Source organism: Poeciliopsis prolifica, unplaced genomic scaffold (genome assembly GCF_027474105.1).
Source record: "Poeciliopsis prolifica strain line A6 unplaced genomic scaffold, Auburn_PproV2 SCAFFOLD001, whole genome shotgun sequence".
Lineage (NCBI taxonomy): Eukaryota > Metazoa > Chordata > Actinopteri > Cyprinodontiformes > Poeciliidae > Poeciliopsis > Poeciliopsis prolifica.
In genome coordinates, this window is record NW_026562376.1 from 1707737 (window position 1) to 1730773 (window position 23037).

Below are 23037 nucleotides of genomic sequence, written 5' to 3' on the forward strand. Positions count from 1 at the left end.
TTATACCTTTAAAACGTTGGTCAAGTTTTAACTGATCAAAGTTCAGTGCAGTTTATCCATTTCTTCACATAATGTTTTAAAAAGAGCATCATTGTACAGAACTACTTTAATTGCACATGTTTTTGTTCCAGGTTTAACATATTTAATGTTTTACTAATTGTTGTTGATGGGTGGCAATTTATTTTTCATCAAAAATTACAGTTTGGAATATTTTGTTGTATCTTTTAAGAACAGATTGGATTAATTCTAGATGCCAAGTATTTTATGAAAATGTTCTGTAATTTGTATGTTTAATATCTATCTTTATTTTTGTCACTAATGTTTCACTACTTCAAGAGTCGTTAATTTAATGAACATATGGAAATGTCAATGAAGATGTTTGTGAAATTCATCAGTGGACTGTGGCTCACTAAAACATTAAACAAACTAGATTCACAACATTACAAATCAAACCAGTTTATTCCAGCTTCAGGTCACATGACAAAATATAAAAGATAAAAGGAAAATTTCAGTTGACATACCAGGTTATTAGTTTAACCCAAAAAACAGCAAATTAGGATTCAAACTGCTTTTCTTTTCATGCCAGCATTCCTATATAATTTTACTTCCATAGTTACCCATAATCCTCCATTTGGCATTTTCACCTTTTTAAAATATAAAATGCTTCTTAAAAGCTATAATTTGTCAAGTTGTTTCATTTCTGTAGCAGAGCCTGGATAATGCATGGAGGCGTCTGTTTCCCATCACCTGGGCAAGAAAAAACCTGGAAAACTCATTCCAGGCTCCGCAGTGTGATGGCGCCCTGGGTGAAGAGCCGCGTAACCCACATCAGAACCGTCACTGACCTCTGGTTGACCAGGCAACACCTTTTCAGATGATTTAGAGCAAACTGATTCATTACATGAAGAGGCTTGTTGAAATCTTGGCAACGACCTTAAGAGCAGAAGTGAAATGGATCCACAGCTGAGCCGGAAATGCAGATTAAGATTTCTGAAACACTACAAATGTTTTGGTTTTTTTTTTTTTTTTTTTTTGTTGAATAGCCTCAAAAGTCAGTAAATGTTTTCATCTGAGTTAAGATGGTAAAATCATGCAAGTTCTTATTCAGCATAATTTTAAAGAAATATTGATTGTTTTAACGAAAGCCAAGTCTAAACAAGGAAATAAAAGTAGAAGGTTGGATTAATTAATTTACAGCAGGATAAATGAGCAAGTTTTTTTCTCAGTTTTTTTTCTTATGGGGATACGAACATGGAATTTGAACCAGATGTCTAGCAATGCCTGTAATCCACACATGCACTGAAGTTGAGACAAATTAGTCTCTAAGTTATAAATAAAGTTGAATGAAGAAGCATAAAGGCATGGAAAGACAAGACATCGGTTTTAGAAAACAATCTTATCCCTATTGGTGCAAAATAAGTTTGTTTTTTGTTCATGTGAAAACGTCACTATGAAAGTATTGCACAAGAAGCTATTAATGATGGGTGAAGGATATTAGTTTTTTAATGACATTTCTATCCTCTAAATAGTTGCAAGATGTTGACATGTTGCTTCTCCTACGACATCTGACAGGGTTAACCAACAAAACCAGACTGGAGGAGAGTTCAGAAAGGCCAGAAATTAGCTTTCAGCATGACAGCAATAAGTAGTGCATCCAACTACAATGTCCTTAAAGCAGACTTTCAGTGCAAGACACTGCCAAAGACACAGCAAGGTAAAGCACCCTTAAACCTAAAAGGTTAGTGGAATACTGAGGGAACACAGTGCGGTTAGAAAAGGTCCAAACATTGAACACAGCATGTTTGAAAGAGAAGTGGTTCTGTGCATCAACTGAATAAACAACCATGAAGTCTGGAGGTGGCAGTATCATGGTGTGGGACAGACTGTCAACACATGGATGTGATAAAAGAAGGAATTACAAATAAAATCCTCCAATTGAAACCTACAGAAAAACTAATCAAAGCATTTTCTGCTTGTGTCATTACATCACAACATCTGGTATCTACTTTCTATCAGTGGACTCATTCAATAATGAGGAAAAACATGCATTCAGTACTTATCCCCCACTGTGTGGTTGAGAAATGATGTCAGAAATGGGATAACTTCACAGCTCAAACTAAAAACCACAAAGTTCTACATGTGGCAGAATGTGGGCGTGGTCACAAGCTGCTCACTCAAAGACAGGAACAGGAAATAGAACAACCACATTTTCTGTTGCTCATCCTTGGCTGCACTTTTCACTCACTGCTATGTTACCCACTAAACTTTCACAAATGTAAACGGTTTCAACTCAGTGAGTCGCTCCAGTGCATAACATGAAAGTCGTACCTAAATTTAAAGACGTGGTTCACTGTGAACCCAAAGCATGGAGGAAAAAAACAAATGTCTGGAAAAAAGATTCTCCCCTTTGGATGTTTTACCCTTATTATTGCTTTTAAAAATTCATTTTGATCATCAAGTTTTTCTTTATTGTTGACAAAAAGAAACTCTGTCAAATTGAAAACTATTAAGAGGGAAAACTTAAATCTAAACATGTTTTTGCTAACTTTGAAATGGTTCAGTGCATTTGGCTTCCCCAGCTTATTGTTTCCAGATAAATTCTAACATGATAATTAATCAACTTAAATAAAGCTTGAAATTTGTATTGTAGGTTTGGTTATCAAGCAGTTAAACATTTATATTCATGTTTTTATTTTGAAGGGCGTTTCCTCTCTTCATGTTCAAACGCTCAGATTTATTTTCAATGAGAAACAAAATGAGACACAACAAAACAAAATATGAATAGAATATCTAGAGGAATTTTAGAGCATGGGTTTCAACAATTTAATTGAATTTAGTACTTCAGTATTCATTAGCTTCTGCTAAATACTATGCTGCTGTAGCGCTTTAGCATTAGCAGAACTAGTTAGTGCGTTAGGGTTTGCAGCTCGTTTTTGTCATAATTTTTTACGTAAACAATAAAAAATTTTTCTCAAAAAAATCTAATTTTGTTTCTCATGATTGTTTTGTAAAATTAATACAAGAAGGGCAAAACATCCAGGGTGTGAATACTTTTTATACACACTGATTTGTAATGCAGACATCATTATACAGGTGCAGCTCTGCGTCTCACATGAACACAATTTTATCAATAACATTCATCAGCGCTAGAAAATATTACTGACCTGTTTGTTTTACATTCAGAATAATTTTAACAGTCTGCAAAAAATGATTTCATGCTCTCCAAACACAAAGTCTCACTTTTATCATCATCATTATCATCATAGGGCATGATGATGCCTGTCCTGTCCCACTGTGCGTCCGTCTGTCCTCAGGAATCTGCGTCTCCGTCCTCCATGTTGCGCTCTGCAGGACGCCGCTGTCCAATCTAACGCATCTTGTAGTCATGGGAAATTGCTGCCTCACAAAGCTGCCCTTTGAAATCCAGTTCAAAAGTGAAGTCCAAGTCACGCTGTGAGTGAGCAAGGAGAGACAAAAAGGGCAGGTTTTTCAGACCACAACTGATCAAACACACAGCAGAGGGCACAAAGGAATTCAGGACCGAGGCAGAACAATTAGGTTTATCATTCTGACCAAACAGCGGGGCGCCGGGGGTTTGATAAACGGAGCGTTCATGTCAGGCAGCAGGAGAAAGCAAACAGTGTCTGTCTGTTCCTTAAAGGTGGAGACGACACTGAAGGTCAACAGAAGCTGCTGTTTGCTGAAGGAGCCGCAGTGCAGCTGCTTCAGCAAACAACCTGCTGGCTGTGCAAACAGCCTCAGGAGCGGTTTAATAAGGGGTGCATTATAATTATTATACAATATGATCATGAGATCCATTCAACTCAACACTCACTATGTTTTTCTCATTGGGCTTCATTGTGATGCTGCCAGCGATTTCTTCTCCTCTCCTCACGGTTAGATAATCCTCCAGGTAGAAAACGGTTTGCTTCCAGTGTGTGTACGCAGCATCTGGAGCTGCAACACACACAAACACACACACATCTGCAAAATCCATCTAAAAACACAGCTTTCATTTCATCTGCATCAGGTGATCTTTTATTGCGGAGAAAAGGTTTATTGCAGCCAGCGGCACAAACGATATGAAGAGGTGTAAAATAAAGTGATAAATTAGAAAGCATTTTTATGTTACTTAAGTTTTCAAAAAATCTGTAGCTGCAGGATAGGGAAACATTTCTCTGTATCACAATCAGAACCATTTAAATTTGGCAACTTACTGTGTTTTTTATTTCATTCAGTGTGTCTGAGTTTGAATCCACTGAGTTTCATTTTGCTGGATTTTATTAACAGACATTAACAAACATTTTCTGCCACTTTAGAAGATTTTTCCATTTTAAGCTCCCAGATGAAAAATCTAATGGTTTTTATGAAATATTTTAAACTAAGCAATAAAATGATAACAAAGAAGCAGGAATCAGATTATTCACCTAATTCTAAATTCATCTATTCAAAATGCAAAAACTCTACAGCAGGGTGTTCAAGTCCAGTCCTGGAGAGCTACCGTCCTGCAACTTTTAGTTGCAGCCTTACTCCCAGTAGATCAGGCTCAGCTATGAGCAGGCCTGGTAACGAGTCATTCATTTGATTCAGGTGTGTTGGAGCAGGGATGCATCTGATAGTTGCAGGATGGTAGCTCTCGAGGACTGGACTTGAACACCCCTGATCTACAGAGTGCAGCTGCAAAAGCTGCTTTACACACAATAAATACAGAAAATCCTTCATTTGAACCCAGAGATGCATTAATGCATCATGAACCTATACAGGAACAGGAAGTGCTGGGTTGGCCCTGCCCACACACCTGTCCAAATGGAGGATCTGAACAAAGGAGCAACCAAAGGTGAGTTTATGCTGACAAACAGAACAGAAATGTTCCTTCAAATGAACAGAAGATTTAATAATATTTGTACTTGGATGGAAACTGTAACATTAAGTGACCAAAACCAACCCAGGAAACTTTCTCACTTTCAGTAACAAACTTCTGCTTTAAGCTGATTCCTAAAACTGAGCAATTTTAACTGTATCCTTCCTTTACAAGTATTTTTATTTGACTTTAATCTTCCTGAAAATCATTCTTGCAGAAGTATTTACACCCTTTTTTCACAACCTCTTGCCTTAAAACCAAAACACTTGAGTGGATTGTTGAGGATTTAGTTTGACACAAAGCAGCTCATGATAATGAAGTGGGAGAAAAAGCTGCGTTGGTTTTGTTTAATTAATCCTATGTGTGTTTTTAAATCTCCGATTGTTTTCAGATTCAGTTTCTGGTTTGATGGAGACCAGTGAACCCCTGCTGATCGTTGTGGAGGAGTTTAAATCTGGGTTCGGTTCTACAGATGTCTGATCAGTTTCTCTGGACTCTGCTGCCGTCCATCTGCTCAGACAGAGACTCGCTGGAGACGTCCAGCGCTGGATGCTCTCCGCACCAGAACACACGGCGCGTCACCCGACAGTCACTGAAGACGTCAGGGAGGCTCTGAAGGTCAGAGACTCTGAAATCGAGTTTCTTTCAGTCTTCCTGCTGGCTTCGGCTTCATGGCCTCCGTCTTTCTCAGCTCAGAGATGAAAGGAGCCGTCAGGCAGCTGGACAGGCTCAGCTCTGTATTTTTGGGCAGCCCAGTTCTGCTTCTTATGCTAATGCAGCTGATGACAGGGCGTTTCCACTGACGGCCGTGAAATGGAGTCTTTGACCTTTGGGTTGTTTTTCTCCTCTGGTGTCATTTGCTTCCAGAGAATCCAGTTTGACTCTCTCTGTGTGTGAAACTCAGATCTTTATCTTAAAGTTTCTGGGCTGCTGAGTCTTCAGGTCTGACATTGAGAATCTTGCTTAAACAAACATCTTACAGAAAATCAATAGAAAGGTAGAGAGGGAAAAGAAGAGTCTCTGAGTTCAGTTTAGGAAAAGAAGATTGTGATCATTTCCACAAAAACTGTCAAGAAATGCATCAAAGTTGGAGACCAGCAGCCACTTTTAGCTCAGTTCAGCTAAATAAAACTCATTTAAAAGCTTTATTGATACAGAAGATTTAGAGAAAAAAAACAATGTTTGATAAATATCTTTTATATTTAAAGTATCACAAATGTATCTACACTTTTAAAGTTTAGGATAAATGATTGTTTTCTGATATGTTATTTGTGGAAAGTGATTGAAAAGCACAAGATCTAAAGAGATTTTAACTGGTAGTTTCATGTAATTTCATACAAAAATGAAAAACAGCTGAAACCTTAATTTATTATTGAATCTATATTTGAGAACAATTGATTCTTTGTCATTTTTACTTAATGTTGCCTCATGAAAGGTCCAAACCTGCCAAAAGTCAAATCTAATCAAACTGTCTTCTCCACTTCCACTAGAGGTCAGCCACACATCAGTTTTGACTAATTAACTCCAACTAAAAATGTTTGGATGTTGATCCTTAACAGCATAAACTTCAATAAAATTGATCTTAGTGATTCTCTGAGTAAAGGTATCAATTAGGAGAAAAATGATCTTTTTCAGCTTCTCCAAACCAGGTCCAGTAAAAACCTGAATCTGCTCCAGTTTGACTAAACTTCTCCTGTCACTTGACCAAATCTGGCCACTTCTTGAATTCTGTTTTCACTGATTCTTGGTTTCAGAGAGTAGAATGACTCGTTCACAGTTTCATAAAGCTCCACATCTCTGCAGCTTCCAGTTTAGAAGCTGCAAACGTTGCATGTTTTCCTTCCAGCCGTCCTGCACACGGCGCCCCCTACCTGTGGAGAATCCAGTTTTCTTGTGACACTTGGTGAACTCAATGTTAAAGTAGGTGACCAGAGCATGGATGTAGTCGTTCCTCTGGATTTGTAAGCAGAAGGCCGAGGTGAATGAGAGGTCATCAGGTTTCACTGTGTAGATGTCCACTTCCTGAAACACCAGGACAGAGATTCTCATGTCAGGGACCTTCAGAAAGACTCTCAGGTGCTAAATCAGGTCAGATTCATCTTGGACTTTTTCAGTTATTACAACCAAAAATTAAATGCTTTTTTTTGGGATTTTATGCAACTGTACACAAAACCTGAAAGAAGTGACATGGAATGAAAACTTGGTTTTCAAAACTCTGAAAACTGTCATGTATTAAACCCCATTTAATCAGGTGCGCCAAAATAAAGTCCATTTACGTATGCAGATAATGCTGCCCACTATTAGGCTGCTTTCGCTCTCCCAGGCTTACATTGTAAATATCAATGTTTTACCTGGTGAAGTAAAAGTGAACAGTTAGAGAACATTATAGAATAGAGAGGCCCACCAGAGACATGGTGGTGGCAGCATCATGCTGTGGGGATGGGAATGGAGTCAAATCCGGGAAGAAAATCTGCTGACGGCTGCAGAAGATTTGAGAAACACACAGCCAGAGATGCAACGGCAGATTTATGTGGTAGAATGGCCTAGTCAAAGTCTGGATTAACATCCAATTAAAAACATCCCAAACTGAAGCAGTCTGATTAAGGTCTTGGTGAGTTCAGACAGAACAATCATGCGACGAGTCGATTGTCATGCAGGAGCAGCAGCACCATTTGACAGTGAGAGGGCGCCGCACGCCAAGGTCAAACGCAGCCTGGCAGGATGTTCATCAGCTGGAAATATTATTTATTAGCTACATTTACTGCAATACAGAAAGGTCTATAAAAATAACTGATTCATAGCACAAACAGCACTTGTAATGTATTTTTGGGATATAAACAGATATTTAATAATGTTATATTTCTGGAAAATGCAGCTTTGTTTGTTTTTGCAGCCAAAGTGAAATGAGAAATCCAGGAGTTTCAATAATTCATGTAGTTTATTAATGAACTAAAAAATACTTCAGAGTTTTATGGAGACATGCTGGGTTATAATCATAAAACAAACTTTATAACAAATAAACGAACACAAGAATCGCTTTTCAAAACATTTCAGGATTTTTATACGACAGCAGAAAATAAACAGTGAAAAGCAGTAAAATGTTGCAGCTGCTTCCATCAAATGTTCAAACCGGTCAATCTTTTCAATCACTGTGGAGGAATTTTGATCCACAATTATTTCAATTCAGCATTTTTTTCTTTCTGAAAAGTGATTTGTAGAAGTTGAGAGTGCTAAATGTTTTCGATGTTGGATGAAGCGCTAATTGAAAACCTCGCTCCGCTAACGGATCAGTAGTGGTGTCACTGCGATACGACCCAACTGGAATCGGCCTTCATGAAGCCTCTTTTATTCCCAGACTAACCTTGACCAGGCAGGAGTTGGTCACCACCTGCTTGGGGTCCACCACGTCCACCAGCGGCTCCTTCATGGCCACGTTTCGGATGCAGGTCATGTCAAAGCCGTACACGTTCTCCCACCCTGGTGAAGATGACGGCATCATGGAGTTATTTCTGCCACACATGTCTTCAACTTTTATTGCAAACACATGAAGTGGTTTGGATGCTCCAGAAGAGCCCGGCTGCATCTGGGAAACAACGGGAGGCTCTTTGGATGCTCCTCCAAACAGTTTGTGCTGCTTTCCAGAGTGACGCACTGAAAGTCCCGTTTTGTTGGGCAACACTCTGTTATCATGGGTCTGATTAAAGTCAGACTTCGGCCTGTGTCGCAAATCCTTGTTGCCTGAGGTAACATAAATTATTCATACAAGCTCTTTTGGTGACGTGTGAGAAAACAACTCCAAGAAGAGAAAACCTGAGTGCAGAGGAGCGCTGGCGATGATGAACGGGTCAGAGCAGCCCAGAGGGATTTCATGATTTACTATATTTGCATTCCTTGCTGTCTACTTATCTGAGAGAGTTTGGAGCAGCATTGATCACTGGAGGCTCCTGGAATACAGAAATCCTTCAAACTCCACTTCTCAGTCAGGACTTTTGGGCGCGTCGCCCCAGGAAAAGAGTTGAGCAGATCAGAGTGCGGCGATCTACATCCAGAATCACGGCGGATTACAGTGAAGAGTCTGAACTTCATGAGCAGACGTGAGACCAGTCAGCTGTTTCTGCTGTTTCTAATAAACTCACCCACAATCCTCCTGGGCGGTTTGGGATGGGATGGAGGGGTTTACTGATCCATGATGTCAGTTATCGCCCCCAAGGCTTGAGCCCGAGGGAAGCTTCTGCAGGAGAGCCAAACCCAAACTGCTTCTATAAGTGTCCATCCATCATCTGATTGTTTTTAGTCACTCAGAGCCAAAACAGCCAAACAGTTCTCAGGAAACACGAGGAGGGAAAACATTAGACTGCAGACAAGCCTGAGTGATGCTCTTACAATGTATTTTGAAGTCTTTGTACTGCCTGTCTTCGATGGCCAACACATAGAGGGAGGCTCGGTCCGGAAACATCAGCCCACCAGCCTTCTGTTCGACAGAACACAGGAAAAAATACACTGGAAGGAAAATAACTTCTAAATTATTAATGTACATTTTTACTTATAAAACATTCTCTGTTGGGATCGAGCTAAATCCATTCAAACTGCTTTTCACCTTTACATGACAATAAATCCATTCTTTCAAAATATAATTATTATTTGAAGGCCGATTGAGATGAATCTGGTCGCTGACAGCAGGACGCATCAAACCAAGATGCATTTTTTACGCAGGCGATCTGGACACCATACCAGCCACTTGTCCCTTGCGAAGATGACGGTGTTGAGCATGGATTCATAGAACAGACTGTAGCCCATCCACTCAGATATGATGATGTCCACCTTCTCCACAGGAAGCTCCACCTCCTCCACCTTTCCTTTGAATATGGTGATAACTGAAACACACAGAGGGAGTACAGGGAGCCTGTGGTGTTTGGTAGCAGGTGTTTGGGATGCGAATTAATGGAGAGGACGGGAAAGAGCTCTGATGAAATCTGACCCGGTTGGGGTCGACGGTGGAGGATTGGATGTTTGCTCTTCTGGAAAATAATTGACTTGAGGTGTTTGCTCTGATGTGGTGAGGAGTTACTGTTTCTGTGTTGATACAAGCGACTGGCAGAATGAGGTGAGTCCTGCTCTGATTGCTTCCTGCTCCTCCATACGGCTAACGCTGCTTCTCTAAATGACTGCAGTGAATTTACTATTCATAGGTGGACAGATAAGACATTTGCTGACAGGAGCGATTATTCAGCTGGTGTGTTGCTTTGCAGGAAATGAGCTTTTTTTTTTTCTTTGCAGGACTTCAGGAATGAAAGAGCATGAATTTGTGACATTTGAAGGTTTTCTGAGCAAACTAACATGGAGGTCTTTGATCTTATTCATGAATCACTTTTACTTCAGTGCATACTTTCTATTCTCCTGCATCACATTTCTATGATTTCCTTCCCTCTTTTCCTTTAACTCATTATCTTAAGGAAGCTTTTAGTGCTGGACTCACTTCTGCTAATGCGCTAATAGCAGAGCTACATTTTTGTTGCGCACTTTAGCATTCTGGTTAACAGTAGTTAGCATTGACAGCTTTACATAAACTGAGATAAATTCTAAAACTCTGAGTTGAATAAAGTGACGTCTGTAAAGAAGTTTTGTTTATCAATGGTTGTGAATATAAAAGGAAACTTTTATATCCATGCTCACATTTGGAGCGTTTACACAGCAGTTCTGTTTCCTTTCCTCACGTTTTCCACCTGTGACCCAGAAAATGACATTTATTCTGAACCCAGAATGCATTGCTGTAGCTCTACAGTAAATAGTTTCAAATCTATTGATGTTCTGTGTTTTCTGACCAATTAGGCAAAATTAGCAAAACCCAACAAACGTAACACAGTTAGGTGCAAACTTCTGCCAAAGTTCAACGGACACGCCTCCATTTTGGAAATATTATGACATCACAAACTCTCACCATTTCCAGATGTAATTTTTTGGTTATTAAGGGTTTAAATTCAGGAAAATGAGGAATTTTCTACAACACAGAAACGGTTCAGAGCCTGTGAGGAAACGCTTACCGCTGTCCAGCTGGTTGGACTTGATGATCCGCTCTGAGTATTCTGATATACTGGAACATTCAATCTGGTAGAAACAGAAATGAAATGTTTGAAGCCCACAGAACATTTTTGTACCAACTGACGGTGACATTGCTATCTTATTATAAAATGGCACTATGTGCCTGGAAAACATATAATAATGCTTGAAAGTCTTATGGGAGCATTTTGGGTTAAACCAGCTGAGCTTTTAAACTCGGATTCTTTAAAAGTGTCTTTACTTCTTTGTGAAAGTTTACTTTTTGTTTTTTATTAGAACTCTCATCACCGTGATCCTGGTGAGTTCCTGTCTGCATTTTGGTCCCATTCAAAAACCCATCATGACGTGTTTACTGTGTGTGTGGGCTTTTGATGGAACGATTGTTGGTTTGCATAAAATGAATAAAACTGAGCTCAATTAGAGAGGAGTTGGTCTCCTGGAAGGAGATAATTTCCTGCTGAATCTTATCTTTATGTAAAATAGGGAACTACTGCAGTCTACTGAGCCGAAGGAAAAAAGCCTCATCAACCATCCAACCATCTACAAATATTTAAAAACCCATTCAGAGGATTTCCATCCTTCCTTCGTTTCTTTCTTTTGCTGTCTTGCTAAAGTTAACTTTACCTTTTAAAACATGCAGAGCCTGACAGCAGCAGGTAAGGATTATTTCTGACATTGTGCACTGCGGCTGATTTAGCTTAGCAGGAAATGCCCTGCAGTCAAGCTGAAAATAGAGGAGTGGTAAAACACTACAGAGGGAGAAACGTTTAACGGGGGAGAAGTTTCTGTCACAGTGACTGTGGTGCTGCAAAGGCTTGTTAAGGAAAGTTAAGATCAGAGCGACTACAACCAGCCACTGCTTAATATCGAGCATTTTCTCTTCTCCATGTTCATTTTATTCATTCTGACCGCAATGATTTTGTTCTTTTTATGTTTCTTGAACTGAATATTGTTTGTATCCTAATTGTTCAGCGGTTTTGATTTCTTTATTGGTGAACATTTGCTTGACTTATAGTTTCATCATATTTTATTAATATTTGTATTTATTTTCATCCTGCAAATCCTTCACCTGAATGCGATATAAAGAGGTGTCATCATAATGTGTGGTGCCATTTATAAAGTTATACAGCCAAAAAGTAACAGAAATAATTTGGATTATTTACATAAAAAAAGAAATGGAGGTTAATTTTTCAAATAATTACACTTCATTTATAAATGTAACTGTTTCTACCTAAATATTTAGTTCATAGAATAAATATTTAGCTCTAAGCAAAATATTTATCTTAGAGATTAAAAATTGGAATATCAAAATAAAAGTTTCCTTTCTGTATCCGCCTGCTGGGATCACCTGATGATGTTGAGTCTGTAGATTCAGATCCATTAATAAAAATCTGTGCTGCTTTGTTTTAAGTGTAAATGTTGTACAAGATAAAATGAAAAGAAATAATCTTGATGAGGCGAATGAGCAAAGCCAGCAGGGTTTGTAATATCCAGCTTTTATTTTGATGGCCCACTTCCTGTTACTGGCAAGTGAATTTGCATATTACCTAAATATGTAGCTTTCTACTTAGATATATAGTTTTAAGGTTTGTTTTTATCTTGCTAACTATATTTAGCTTGGAGGTTAATGTTTAGTTTGTAAACTGAATATTTAGCTTGAAACATTCATAAGTGAATAACCGACATGGTGAAAATGTTACTCAGGAGGGCAGGAGGAATCTTCTGACAAATTATTTAAGTTTGTCTGTGTTTCTAAACACTCAAAAGTGTGTAAAAATGAGAGTGTAACCTAAAAGTGCTGGTAAAATGATATTAAACATATTTTTCAGATTAGTTTTCATCATCTGCTCTATTTACATTAGGGCTTTTTATCAGTGAAATATATGATGACCAAATATTTCTGGTCACATTGACCCAAAAGATTCTGAAGTGAACCATAAAAGTTGTGGTCCATAAAATGAAGAAGTCAAGTTGGGACTCAATGAAAGGCGCTGGGCTGCACAGCTCATGGAGGCCTGAGGTCTGACGCTTCACATCCAACAAACTGATAATCAGCCCATCCTGGGCTGGTTATGATTTTATTCTGGATCTCGGGCCTCTGTTGTTACCAGACATAATCAGTTTTCCTCTGAGCGAGCGAGCGGACATCAGGACGGCGTTCCTGAAGCAGCGCTGCTGGACCCTCAGGTGGCAATTAGCCAAGGACAGTTCAGAAAACTTCTGGTGCTAAATGAACTACAGCTGCATTAATAATCAGGAACGCATGTGGCGTGCTCCAGGTGTGTGTGTGTGTGTGTGTGTGTGTGTGTGTGTGTGTGTGTGTGTGTGTGTGTGTGTGTGTGTGTGTGTGTGTGTGTGTGTGTGTGTCTGTGATAAACCTGAGAATGCCAGAAACCTTCTGACTAATTCCTCGTTTCTCTCTGATTCAGTGCAGCGGCGTCATCCACCATGAATCCATTAGGATCACACTTTGTTGGGGAAAACTGAGGCGTTGTTTCTTTTCACACATCCACTGAGTGCCATGAAGAGTCACCGTCACTGCGGTCCCTGGAGGCTCCTCTGCAGGCCTCAGCATGTTTCTAATTCTGCCTGCGCTGCTGACCTTTGACTCGACTGAATAAAGTTAATCAAGGTGAACTTTGTGTGTTTCAGCATAAACAACAATTAGTTTCTGTGTAATTGCTCAATGTAATACTTTAAAGTTTCCTTTTGTTCCAAATCCTTGTTTTTCCCAGAGACTTAAAGAGAAAAGACAAAACCTGACAAATCCAGGAATTACATCAGTATTATGGATTCATCTGTTTTGAACATGACTTTGAATTATTTGTGGAAAATTCAGATTTCATTTCATAGAGCATGTCTTGAAGCATATCTTCTGCTAGTGTGCTAATAGCAGAGCTATACTTTGTTTAGTACTTTAACATTTTTGCTAATTTTACACTAATTTTCTTGGCTGCTTTATGAAGTTTCAGGTGAATACAATTTGACGTCTGTTTTGATGTTTTTGTCATTGACTTAAAAAGTCTTTAATTACATGTTTAAATTCATGCTCTTATTTTGAAATCTGTTTATGCAGCGGTTCTGTCAGTGTCAATAACTGGTTGATGAAAACAGATTTGTTGGTTATCAAGAAAGAACGAGAATTAATTAGGTTTTTTGGAAATGCAACACATTAAAAAACTTTTATTCCTGAGATTTTATAGCGACTCGACGGGCAGAGGCCTTTTTAAAATGTTACAACTGTACTTCTGTCCCTCTGCGCCCAGAGCTGAACTGAGTGATTCACGGAACCGATGCAGTTAAAACATGTCAACTCATTACAGATCCAATTCATCAACATGCAGACATGGAAGCTGAACTCATCTCTGAAGTCTGAACTTTCTAGGTGTAGATAAAACCCAGAAACATGGAGGCGGAGCAGCACAGATGTGAAAAGCATCAAAGTGCATCAACTGGGGGCGAAAGACAAGGACAGAGAGACGGAGAGATGAGAAAGCCAAAGAGACAGCTGGATGAGAGGCAAATAAATAACAGGCTGGAGGTAAAGTCACACAAACGGCAGAATGTCAACCAGCAGCTCAGAAAAACTCGACTTAATCACATCTTCCCTGAAGCTTGTGGAGAGAAGTGGAGTCAAAAATAAGCTCCACATGATCATCTCCAGCCAGGGGAGAGCATGCTGCGTTTATTCTCAGACATGCCGGGGGTCCAAATTACTTCTGCTCCAGAACAGAACAGAACAGCAGAGCGGATCACAACCTGCTGCCGTCTGCACACTTATCATCTGCAGATCAGACGAATGTTTCAACAAAGTGTGACACAGCAGGTTCAACTCAAAACAGCTGGAATTAAAAAGGGGAAAAGCCCAAAATTATTTTCATCATTTTTATGTTCTTTCATGCAAATGATTTGGAAACTCTTCAACTTCTTCCTCAAATCAAATTATGAACTAAATCACTTTTTCCTTTTATAGAAAGAAATAAAATAGAAAATATTTTTTCTTGCAAAACTCAGTAAACACCTGTTTACTGTATAAACAGGTGAAAAGTGATTAAAGACCAAAGATTCAACTTCCTGCCTCAGAATGAGCAGGTTAGATGTTTCCTGGTTCAGGAATCGGGTCGACTGATCGGATCGATCATCCTGTTGGTCTGGAATCAAAACAACAAAGGAAACAACAAACCCCGATACGTCACGACTCTCATCCCCCCATCATGACGCCGGCAACGCCGTGCTTCAGTCTACTCTGGCTTCAGTTCAGAGATCCATAAACTCCATGAAATGTCGTTCATTTCTTTTCTTCTCTGATCTTTAGGAAACTGTAACTTCTGAACATGTTGGTTCAGACTCTGCAGCGTAACTTTACATCGGCCTCTTGTCATTGATCACTGGCTGAGTCTTTACCGTTTTAGGCTGACTGATTCATCAGAAAGTTGTTTTCTGTTTCCTTCCTCATCTGTTTGGTTCTGGTTTTCATGTTATGAACAAGTATAACTCCAAGCATTTCAATACTGGGAAATCTGAATGATTAAAATCCAATACTTGGTACTGATAGGATGTTCAAAAAAAGTTGAGTGGAAGGAAGAAATGTGTGATTAAGATTTAAAAGGTGCAGCATTGAAAACCACAGCCTGTAGAGGATTATCTAGCCAAGTTCACTTCACAAGAATCTGGACTGTCAAACATCGAGATCCTGGATGCTTACGGATCACCCACACCTGGGCTGAACAGAACCAGAACTTTCTTGTCTGATGAAAATCAAAACGATGATGAGATAACCTGGACTTCCAGAGCCTGAGCAGAACCGCAGGCAGATCACCTCTGTGCCACGCCTCATTGATATAGAATTCATGCAAAAGGACCACATTCAGAAACCTAACAATTGTTTAAAATATCATTTTTATTGATTTCATGAAATACTATAATTTTCTGAAATGTAAAGTTTTATTTAGATTTATTTATTTTTATTTATAGTCACAAAATAAAACAAGCAAAGACTGGAAATCCTTTTTGTTTAAATAATCTATGAGCTTCAATATCGTGGATTTGACTGTATAGCGCCTCCTGCTGGATCATTGAAGGAATGACCAAACTGATTGGCCTCACGCTGTTATTTTGGCCACGCCCCCTTTATCATCTGCATCATGACTGCTGGGTTCTGATTTTCTTTCACTGCTATAACCACTCCCACATCATTTTCCATGTTGACATAATTGTTTTCATGAAAAGGTTCTGTGAAGTTGGCCGTTAATCTGAACAGAACTGGAAACTCGCCTCTTACCCCGTAGACGTGTTTGGCTCCGGCCTTGGCGGCGAACATGGACAGGATGCCCGTCCCGCTCCCCACATCCAGAACCACTTTGTCCTTGAAGATGTGCTTGTTGTGATACATGGAGTTCCTGTAGGTGAGCGTCCTCACCTCATCCTTCAGCATTTCCTGAAATGAACCGAACTGTCAGAATCAGGAATGTTTCCAAACCTTCGAGAGTGAAAGCTTGGCTCTGATTGGCTGTTTGGAGCCTGGCTTTGCTGCCATATCTACAGTGGAGCAGTGAGGAATAATTTGCAGCTTTCAGCTAATCTCCCCTGTTTCCTCTCAGCTGTGTGCTTCATTCAAATCCATATTTAATGTCTAGATGCGTTGTGAGCCAGCAGGTTCAGCCTTTGTGTTTCAAACAGTATCAATGTGAGGAGACTATGCAAAAGTGACAAAAATATGGCCGACCTACATTCCTGAAATATAAAAAATTCATCTCACAGGTCACAATGGGAACATATTTTAATTTTTACTCCTTTCACAACTTCCAGGTTTTAATCTGAGGAAACAATATGAGCTGAAAGAAGAAGATATGTGATTATAATGAATAAAGTTTAGCTACTTTATCTATTTTAGAAATAATTTTGATATTTTATCCTTTTTCTTCAAAAGTCTAAGTTTGTATGGATCTCAGCTCAGACTGTCTGAGATGCTGCCGCTCTCAGGAAGAGCTTGTTAGAGGAAAGGTTAAGATTTGTGGCCTTTTGAAGAGGCTGAGCTATCATAACCTCAGCCATCTCTAAAACCCTCCATGACATAAAGGTCTGAGTTAAAAGCTTGTGAACATTAAAGAGGAGGAGCAGCAGCCGTCTGGAGATGGCCTTAAGAAAAAAATTACACAGTTATGGATAACTCTGCATGTACTACTCCTAAATAAGGAATGAAATGGTTGTCTCTGCAGAAGCATTATGTATTATTGAGCATGCAAAACAGGTTTAAAGTATTTTTGTTTGCATTTCTTGATTTCAGATTTGATTTCTGTATCTTTGTAATAAAACATTTGAAAGCTTCAATGTGCAGCTGCTGCAGTTCTGAAGCAGATAAACAGAAACTGGACTAGAATAAAGCAAACAACTTTGGTTCAATAATATTTTAAGGCATTGAAGAGGAAAGTGACACTAAAACTAAAATGACGCAAAACTTTTGCTCTCACTGTATTTTTGAAGTTTAAATGTAAAAACTGAAGTTTGCACTTCCTTCCGATTCACAGTCCATACACAAAGCCACAGCTGTTACTAAAATAACTGGAGTTGAAAAGATTTGTCTGCAGAGAAACTAAATACGATGCATGAATTTCTGCAAACTGTTGGTTTCTGATAGCTCTGTTTGTATCAGAAATATTCCATGCACAATAATGGCAGGTTGTTATTTGGATGCAAAAGTAAAAACAGAGAGGAAGAGTGATCTGAAAAGTGCGTTGTGTTGCATATATTATGGAAAAACTACAGAGTTTAATAAAAAAGCCATCAAATATTTCCTTATTTGATATTACATTAGGAATTAGTGAAGTGAATGTTTATTCTGAACACATATTTAAATTTCCTTTATTGCCTTTTTCCTGCAATAATAAAAAAATGATTTAGGAGCCGAATCATTCTGCACTCTTCCATAACACCATTAAAACCCGTCAGATTTGTTGGTTTGAAACGCGGCTCTGATGCATCTGTGGCTGCAGCCAGAACCACTGATGCAGAAACTGCTGCAGCTGCTGCGTCTGCTGGACTGGATGGTCGTGATTGAGAGCTGAGGTGCTGCATCTGCTTCGTGGATAAAGCTGCTAGCGCCTTAAATGTGTCCAAAACTTCAACCGATTTGTGAACTGAATTCCCTTTTCTACGTATTTCCAGTGTGAAGATCCCCTGATCTCTGTTCCAGTTCTACAGGCCAAGGGAGAGTCCTCACAGATCTTCTGTTTTTGCCTTTTTGTCAAATTTAAAGGCAAAAAGATCAAACAAATTTCAGGAATAACCCGTTGATGCAAAAATGTGTGAAACTGTTCAGTCCCTAGACGAATCCTGAATTAACTGTGATTAACCACGTTTTACCTCGTGAATCCCAAAGTGGGCGTAAGAGTCAAAGTAGTAGTCCCTTGATGTCATCTCGTCTGGGTTGAGGAACTTGGCCATCTTGCCCCGGCCGGGGCAGCTGGGCAGGCCGGGGGCGTGGGGGGTGCGAGGGGGGAGAGCCGGCCGAGACGCGGGCTGGACAGAAGGCACGGGCTTGGGCAGCGAGGTCGGCTGCGCTGACTGAGACGGAATGATGCGGACGGGGGCGGCTGCTGACTGAGGCTGTTTAAAAAAAAACAAGACAAACGTTCTTCAAGATGGAGAACAAGTTTTCCTTTCCTTTGACTGTGAGCAAACAGAAACAGCTTTCTTGAAGTGAGCCAGTCTGCAGCAGCAGCAGCAGGCAGAAGGTTCTGCAGCCGTGATGCTCAGACTGTCACCTCTAAGCCGCACAGGAGGAGCTGCTTTCAGGACAAATCTGGACAAACAGAGACAACCCATCCCAGAAAAACCCTGAAAGCTCCTCTGCTGTTTGTTCTCTTTCCAACTTCCAGGCGTCTAAAAATACATGAAACAAAACAAATTTGGCAAGATGGAGTTTACATGACTAACATGGAGGCTTCAGCCTCTCAGCACAGGAACTTCTGTCTCCTTTTTAAAGGAAGGAAAACATTTTCCATCTAATTCCTCTGATCTTTGCAGTTGTTCCATTGAAAGATGTAGAATTTTCTGAGCCGTTCTTCCAGCAGAATAAAAATGGAAAACTATGAAGATGGAATTTAAATGATCTCAGTAAATAGTATTTATTCATAATTAATAATTCTGGTGTGAGAATACCATTATTCTCATTATTCTCATACCAGAATAATGAGAGTTTTCAGAGAAATCTTCAGTATTTTCCAAATGTTGAACTTTCTGCCTTATTGGTAGAATCACCTCTGAACTCTCAGTTGGGTGTTTTTGGTTTTCTTATTTCTGGTCAATTTGCTCTAATTTTTCTCCATTCCTCCTCACAGAACCGGCCTATTTGGGTCAGACTTGTTGGCTCCGCCTATAAACTGTCTCTGGTCCTGAGCTCAGGTCGTCATGCTGGCCTCTACAGACATGGACTTTATTGTCCAGAATCCATTTTGGCTCCATGGTGATTCCAGCCTCATTTCTGTCCAATCTTTACATGCCTGGATGAAGTTTTTTCACAGAATGTTCGTCTTCATGATGCCATCTATTTGAAGTGCACCGGTCCCTCCAGCAGCAAAATGTCCAGTGTTTTTTGCCCCCAAATATCTGATCTGCTCCACTTCCACATGTGGAACTAAATTGTGTCCGATAGTTTTCACGGTCTGCAGTCTGGAGCATCATGTTGCATTTTATCCGACTATTCCATCATAATTCTGCTGACTGTCTGCTGACTGTCTGCTGACCGTCTACTGGCCGTCTGCTGGCCGTCTGCTGGCCGTCTGCTGGCCGTCTGCTGACTGTCTGCTGACCGTCTGCTGGCCGTCTGCTGGCCGTCTGCTGGCCGTCTGCTGACTGTCTGCTGACCGTCTGCTGCCGTCTGCTGGCCGTCTGCTGACCGTCTGCTGACCGTCTACTGACCGTCTGCTGACTGTCTGCTGACCGTCTACTGACCGTCTGCTAGCCGTCTGCTGGCCGTGTCGTCACTCTCAGCCACTTTACAATCCATCTAGAGACGGCGGCCATTTTTACTGCAGTAAACAGTAAAATGGCCGGTAAAATAGTTTTGGGGTTGTTAATCAGTCACAGAAGTGTGATTGTGATTGCATCATTCATTAGTATGAATGACCATTAAAAAAATAACCTGATTGCAACAAAATCAGAGTTGAGCATCAGGACCGGCTGTGTGAACGCAGCCTTACAGCAGTGTCCAGCAGCGTCCAGCAGCGCCCAGCAGCGCCCAGCAGCGTCCAGCAGCGTCCAGCAGCGTCCAGCAGCGTCCAGCAGTCACTCTGCTCCCTCCCACCTCGGGAATCAGATCCACAGCAACAGGCATGTTTTAATCGAGGAAATCATAAATCAAATGTGTGAAAGCTGTAGATGTGGACAGATATTTTAGAACGAAAACTGGTCTGAAAGGTTAGAGGTTTGAGTTGAAGTGAAGGGTGAACAGCTGCTCTTCTTTTCTCTGTTCATCAGGACAAATCCTGGGATTAGATCTGGATTCAGATTTTCATACGAGTCCTGGTTGATGCAAAGTGATCAATCTATTTAAATCAACCAATAGGATGTTGGATCATAGAGAGGCCATGTTGTTTCAGATTAAACTCTGACATCCAAGTAAAACAAAAGGATTATAACCAGAATAACCAGAGAAGAGTCAGCATTCATTAAATGAATTCTGCTGAGTCAGAGGATCTAATGAGTCTGGTAGTTTAGAGGCTCCATGGTGCGATCCGTTGAGCGGATCCGTTGAGCGGACGTTGAGCGGATCCGTTGAGCGGATCCTTGAGCGGATCCGTTGAGCGGATCCGTTGAGCAGAGCCGAGGAGAGCAGCTGTAGAAACAGCCAGAGGAAGGTGGAACAATCTGCCTTTGACCCTCAGAAGAGATAAACACATTTATGCTTCTATTTCTGACTGAGTGCTGCAGAGAGGTGAGGCTTGTTATCTGAGAAGGGCAGTTCTGTCCTTTCGTCTCTCACACAACACAGAATCTCATCCCGCCTGTTAAAGTCGCTCTCATTTAAAACTACAGACATTCTGACGTGATAAATGATGATGATCTGCGGATCAGAAAGGAAATCAGTGTAACTTTAGACTGAGTTTCTTCAGATGGGATTCCAGTCAGTTTTCTGCATAAAGCACAGAGGTGATCAGATCGCTTCATGTTTTCCTCATTTTGTCGCCTTCAAACCAAAAAGCTCAAAATGTTTTGCTGAAATTTAACAACACAAACTATCAGGGAGAAAATCTGAAAGAAAATATTAGTTTATTTTTTCCCATTCTTCTCTCTAAAAGGAGAGAGCTAAACAGCCTTTCAGATTGACTGGACTTTGACTAGGCCTTTTTTAACATATATAGATCTACAGCATCTCTTAACATTGTTTCTATTTTTAGATGTTTGAACAAATGTCTGTGAGATTTTCCAGATGTTAAGCTGTTTGTCTGTAAAAAGTGAATCGTTTTCCTTCCACTGAATGATTTGCAGTCACAGGGTTTGTCTACCTGTGGTTCTGGAGATGCTAGCGGCTCTTTGAACTTTCCACAATGGCCTTTCATAACTGAGATTATTAAAAATATGTTCTTTCAATCTTTCAATATAATCTGATTAACATGCAGGTTTTGCACTTTGTAAAACAAAACTCTTTTTTTCCCACAATTTTCCAAGACACATAAAATGTATCCACCCTTTAAGACATTTGCAAATGTCTTATGTTTTTATGATTTATATTAAAATCTTAGAGACAGCATGTTGTATCTTTAAAAGGTAACAATGAACTTCCTTTATGAATTATTTATTAAAAATGAAAAGCTGCTTTTTGTGACATGTTTTTCTTTTTGGTCCAAAGGTAAAACAGCTCTTTGAACTATAAAAGTTGCAGACCCTGTAAATGTCTATTATTATTATTATTATTATTATTATTATTATTATTATTATTATTATTATTATTAATATTATTATTATCATCATCATCATCATCATCATCATCATCATTATTATTATCATCATCATCATCATCATCATCATCATCATCATCATCATCATCATCATCATTATTATTATTATTATTATTATTGCCGTTTGGTTCTCTGATCCCAGAGGAGCAGAAAACATTCCTACAGAAAGTATCTTTAATCTGTGAAACTGAAAGTGATGAAAAAAGCACGAGGGTAATCTCTCTGACCTCTCAGTGCTGCTGAAGGTCACAGCATGTTACCAAACTCATTCAAGAGGAGGAGAAATTCTGTCTTTAAAACCATGTCAGTCAAACTGCTTCCTCTCTGCTGCTCCACCGCAGAGTACCGCAACATCCTGGACACGCAAATCCCAGCCGGACGGTTCTGTTGAATGTTCCTGATAAAGTCCTGAGCTGCTCAGACCTTCGCGATGTTTTAATGCACGATGATACTGATGTTTAGCAGGCTGGTTGCAACTGATCTGTTTCATTTCCACTGCAACGCATCTTCATTTTGATGCGATATAATCATTTCATTAATGTCTGAAGCTCCGCAGGACGCCTGGACAGACAGACAGACAGACAGACAGACATGCAGACAGACAGACATGCAGACAGACCCCGGATCCCCGGACAGTCAGTCGGTGCTGCAGCATCCACGGCTCTTCACGCCTTTAACTCCCTGCTGTGATTTTTACACACCGAGTTCAAATCAAATTCCTTTTTTTTACACTTACCTCTCCGCTCTCAGACTCCGCCATTTTTCTCCTGAGGAGCATGCAGCGAGACGAGTGTCTAATTCCCATAAGAGCCGCGAAAATCTGCACTTCAAAGTAGAAAAAAAACCTTCAGCTTGCAACTCAGAGCTTAGTTTCTCACAGGGAGACACTTCCCAGCGATGTTCCAAACTGCAAACATCTCAACATATTCTAACATGATGAAAAAGACAAACAGGAAAGTCAGTGAAGTCCCAAAGAGCGCAAAGCTGACACCGGTTCTGCAAAGTGCGGCGGATTCCATGGCGCAAAAGTTGGCTGAGGAAGGAGCGTCTTGGCGGAGCGGCAGCATCTTGTCCCATGGCCGGAAGAGGAGAGAGGAAAGGAGGAGAGGAAGAGGAAGAGAGGAAGAGGACGAGAGGAAGAGGACGAGAGGAAGAGGAGAG

General features: G+C 40.1%; 1 protein-coding gene across 1 annotated transcript; it reads right to left on the reverse strand.

Moving 5' to 3' along the window:
• Nucleotides 1-2223: 2223 nt before the first annotated feature.
• LOC129362491 (protein arginine N-methyltransferase 8-B) lies at nt 2224-22696 on the reverse strand. Its single transcript, XM_055034033.1, has 10 exons — nt 22607-22696; nt 18281-18523; nt 16200-16355; nt 10903-10966; nt 9593-9735; nt 9245-9332; nt 8223-8338; nt 6733-6883; nt 3836-3957; nt 2224-3451 (listed from the first exon to the last, which is right to left on the reverse strand). The coding sequence occupies exons 1-10, from the start codon at nt 22679-22681 to the stop codon at nt 3368-3370; spliced, it is 1242 nt and encodes a 413-aa protein (XP_054890008.1). The 5' UTR covers nt 22682-22696; the 3' UTR covers nt 2224-3367.
• Between the last annotated feature and the right edge of the window lie 341 nt (nt 22697-23037).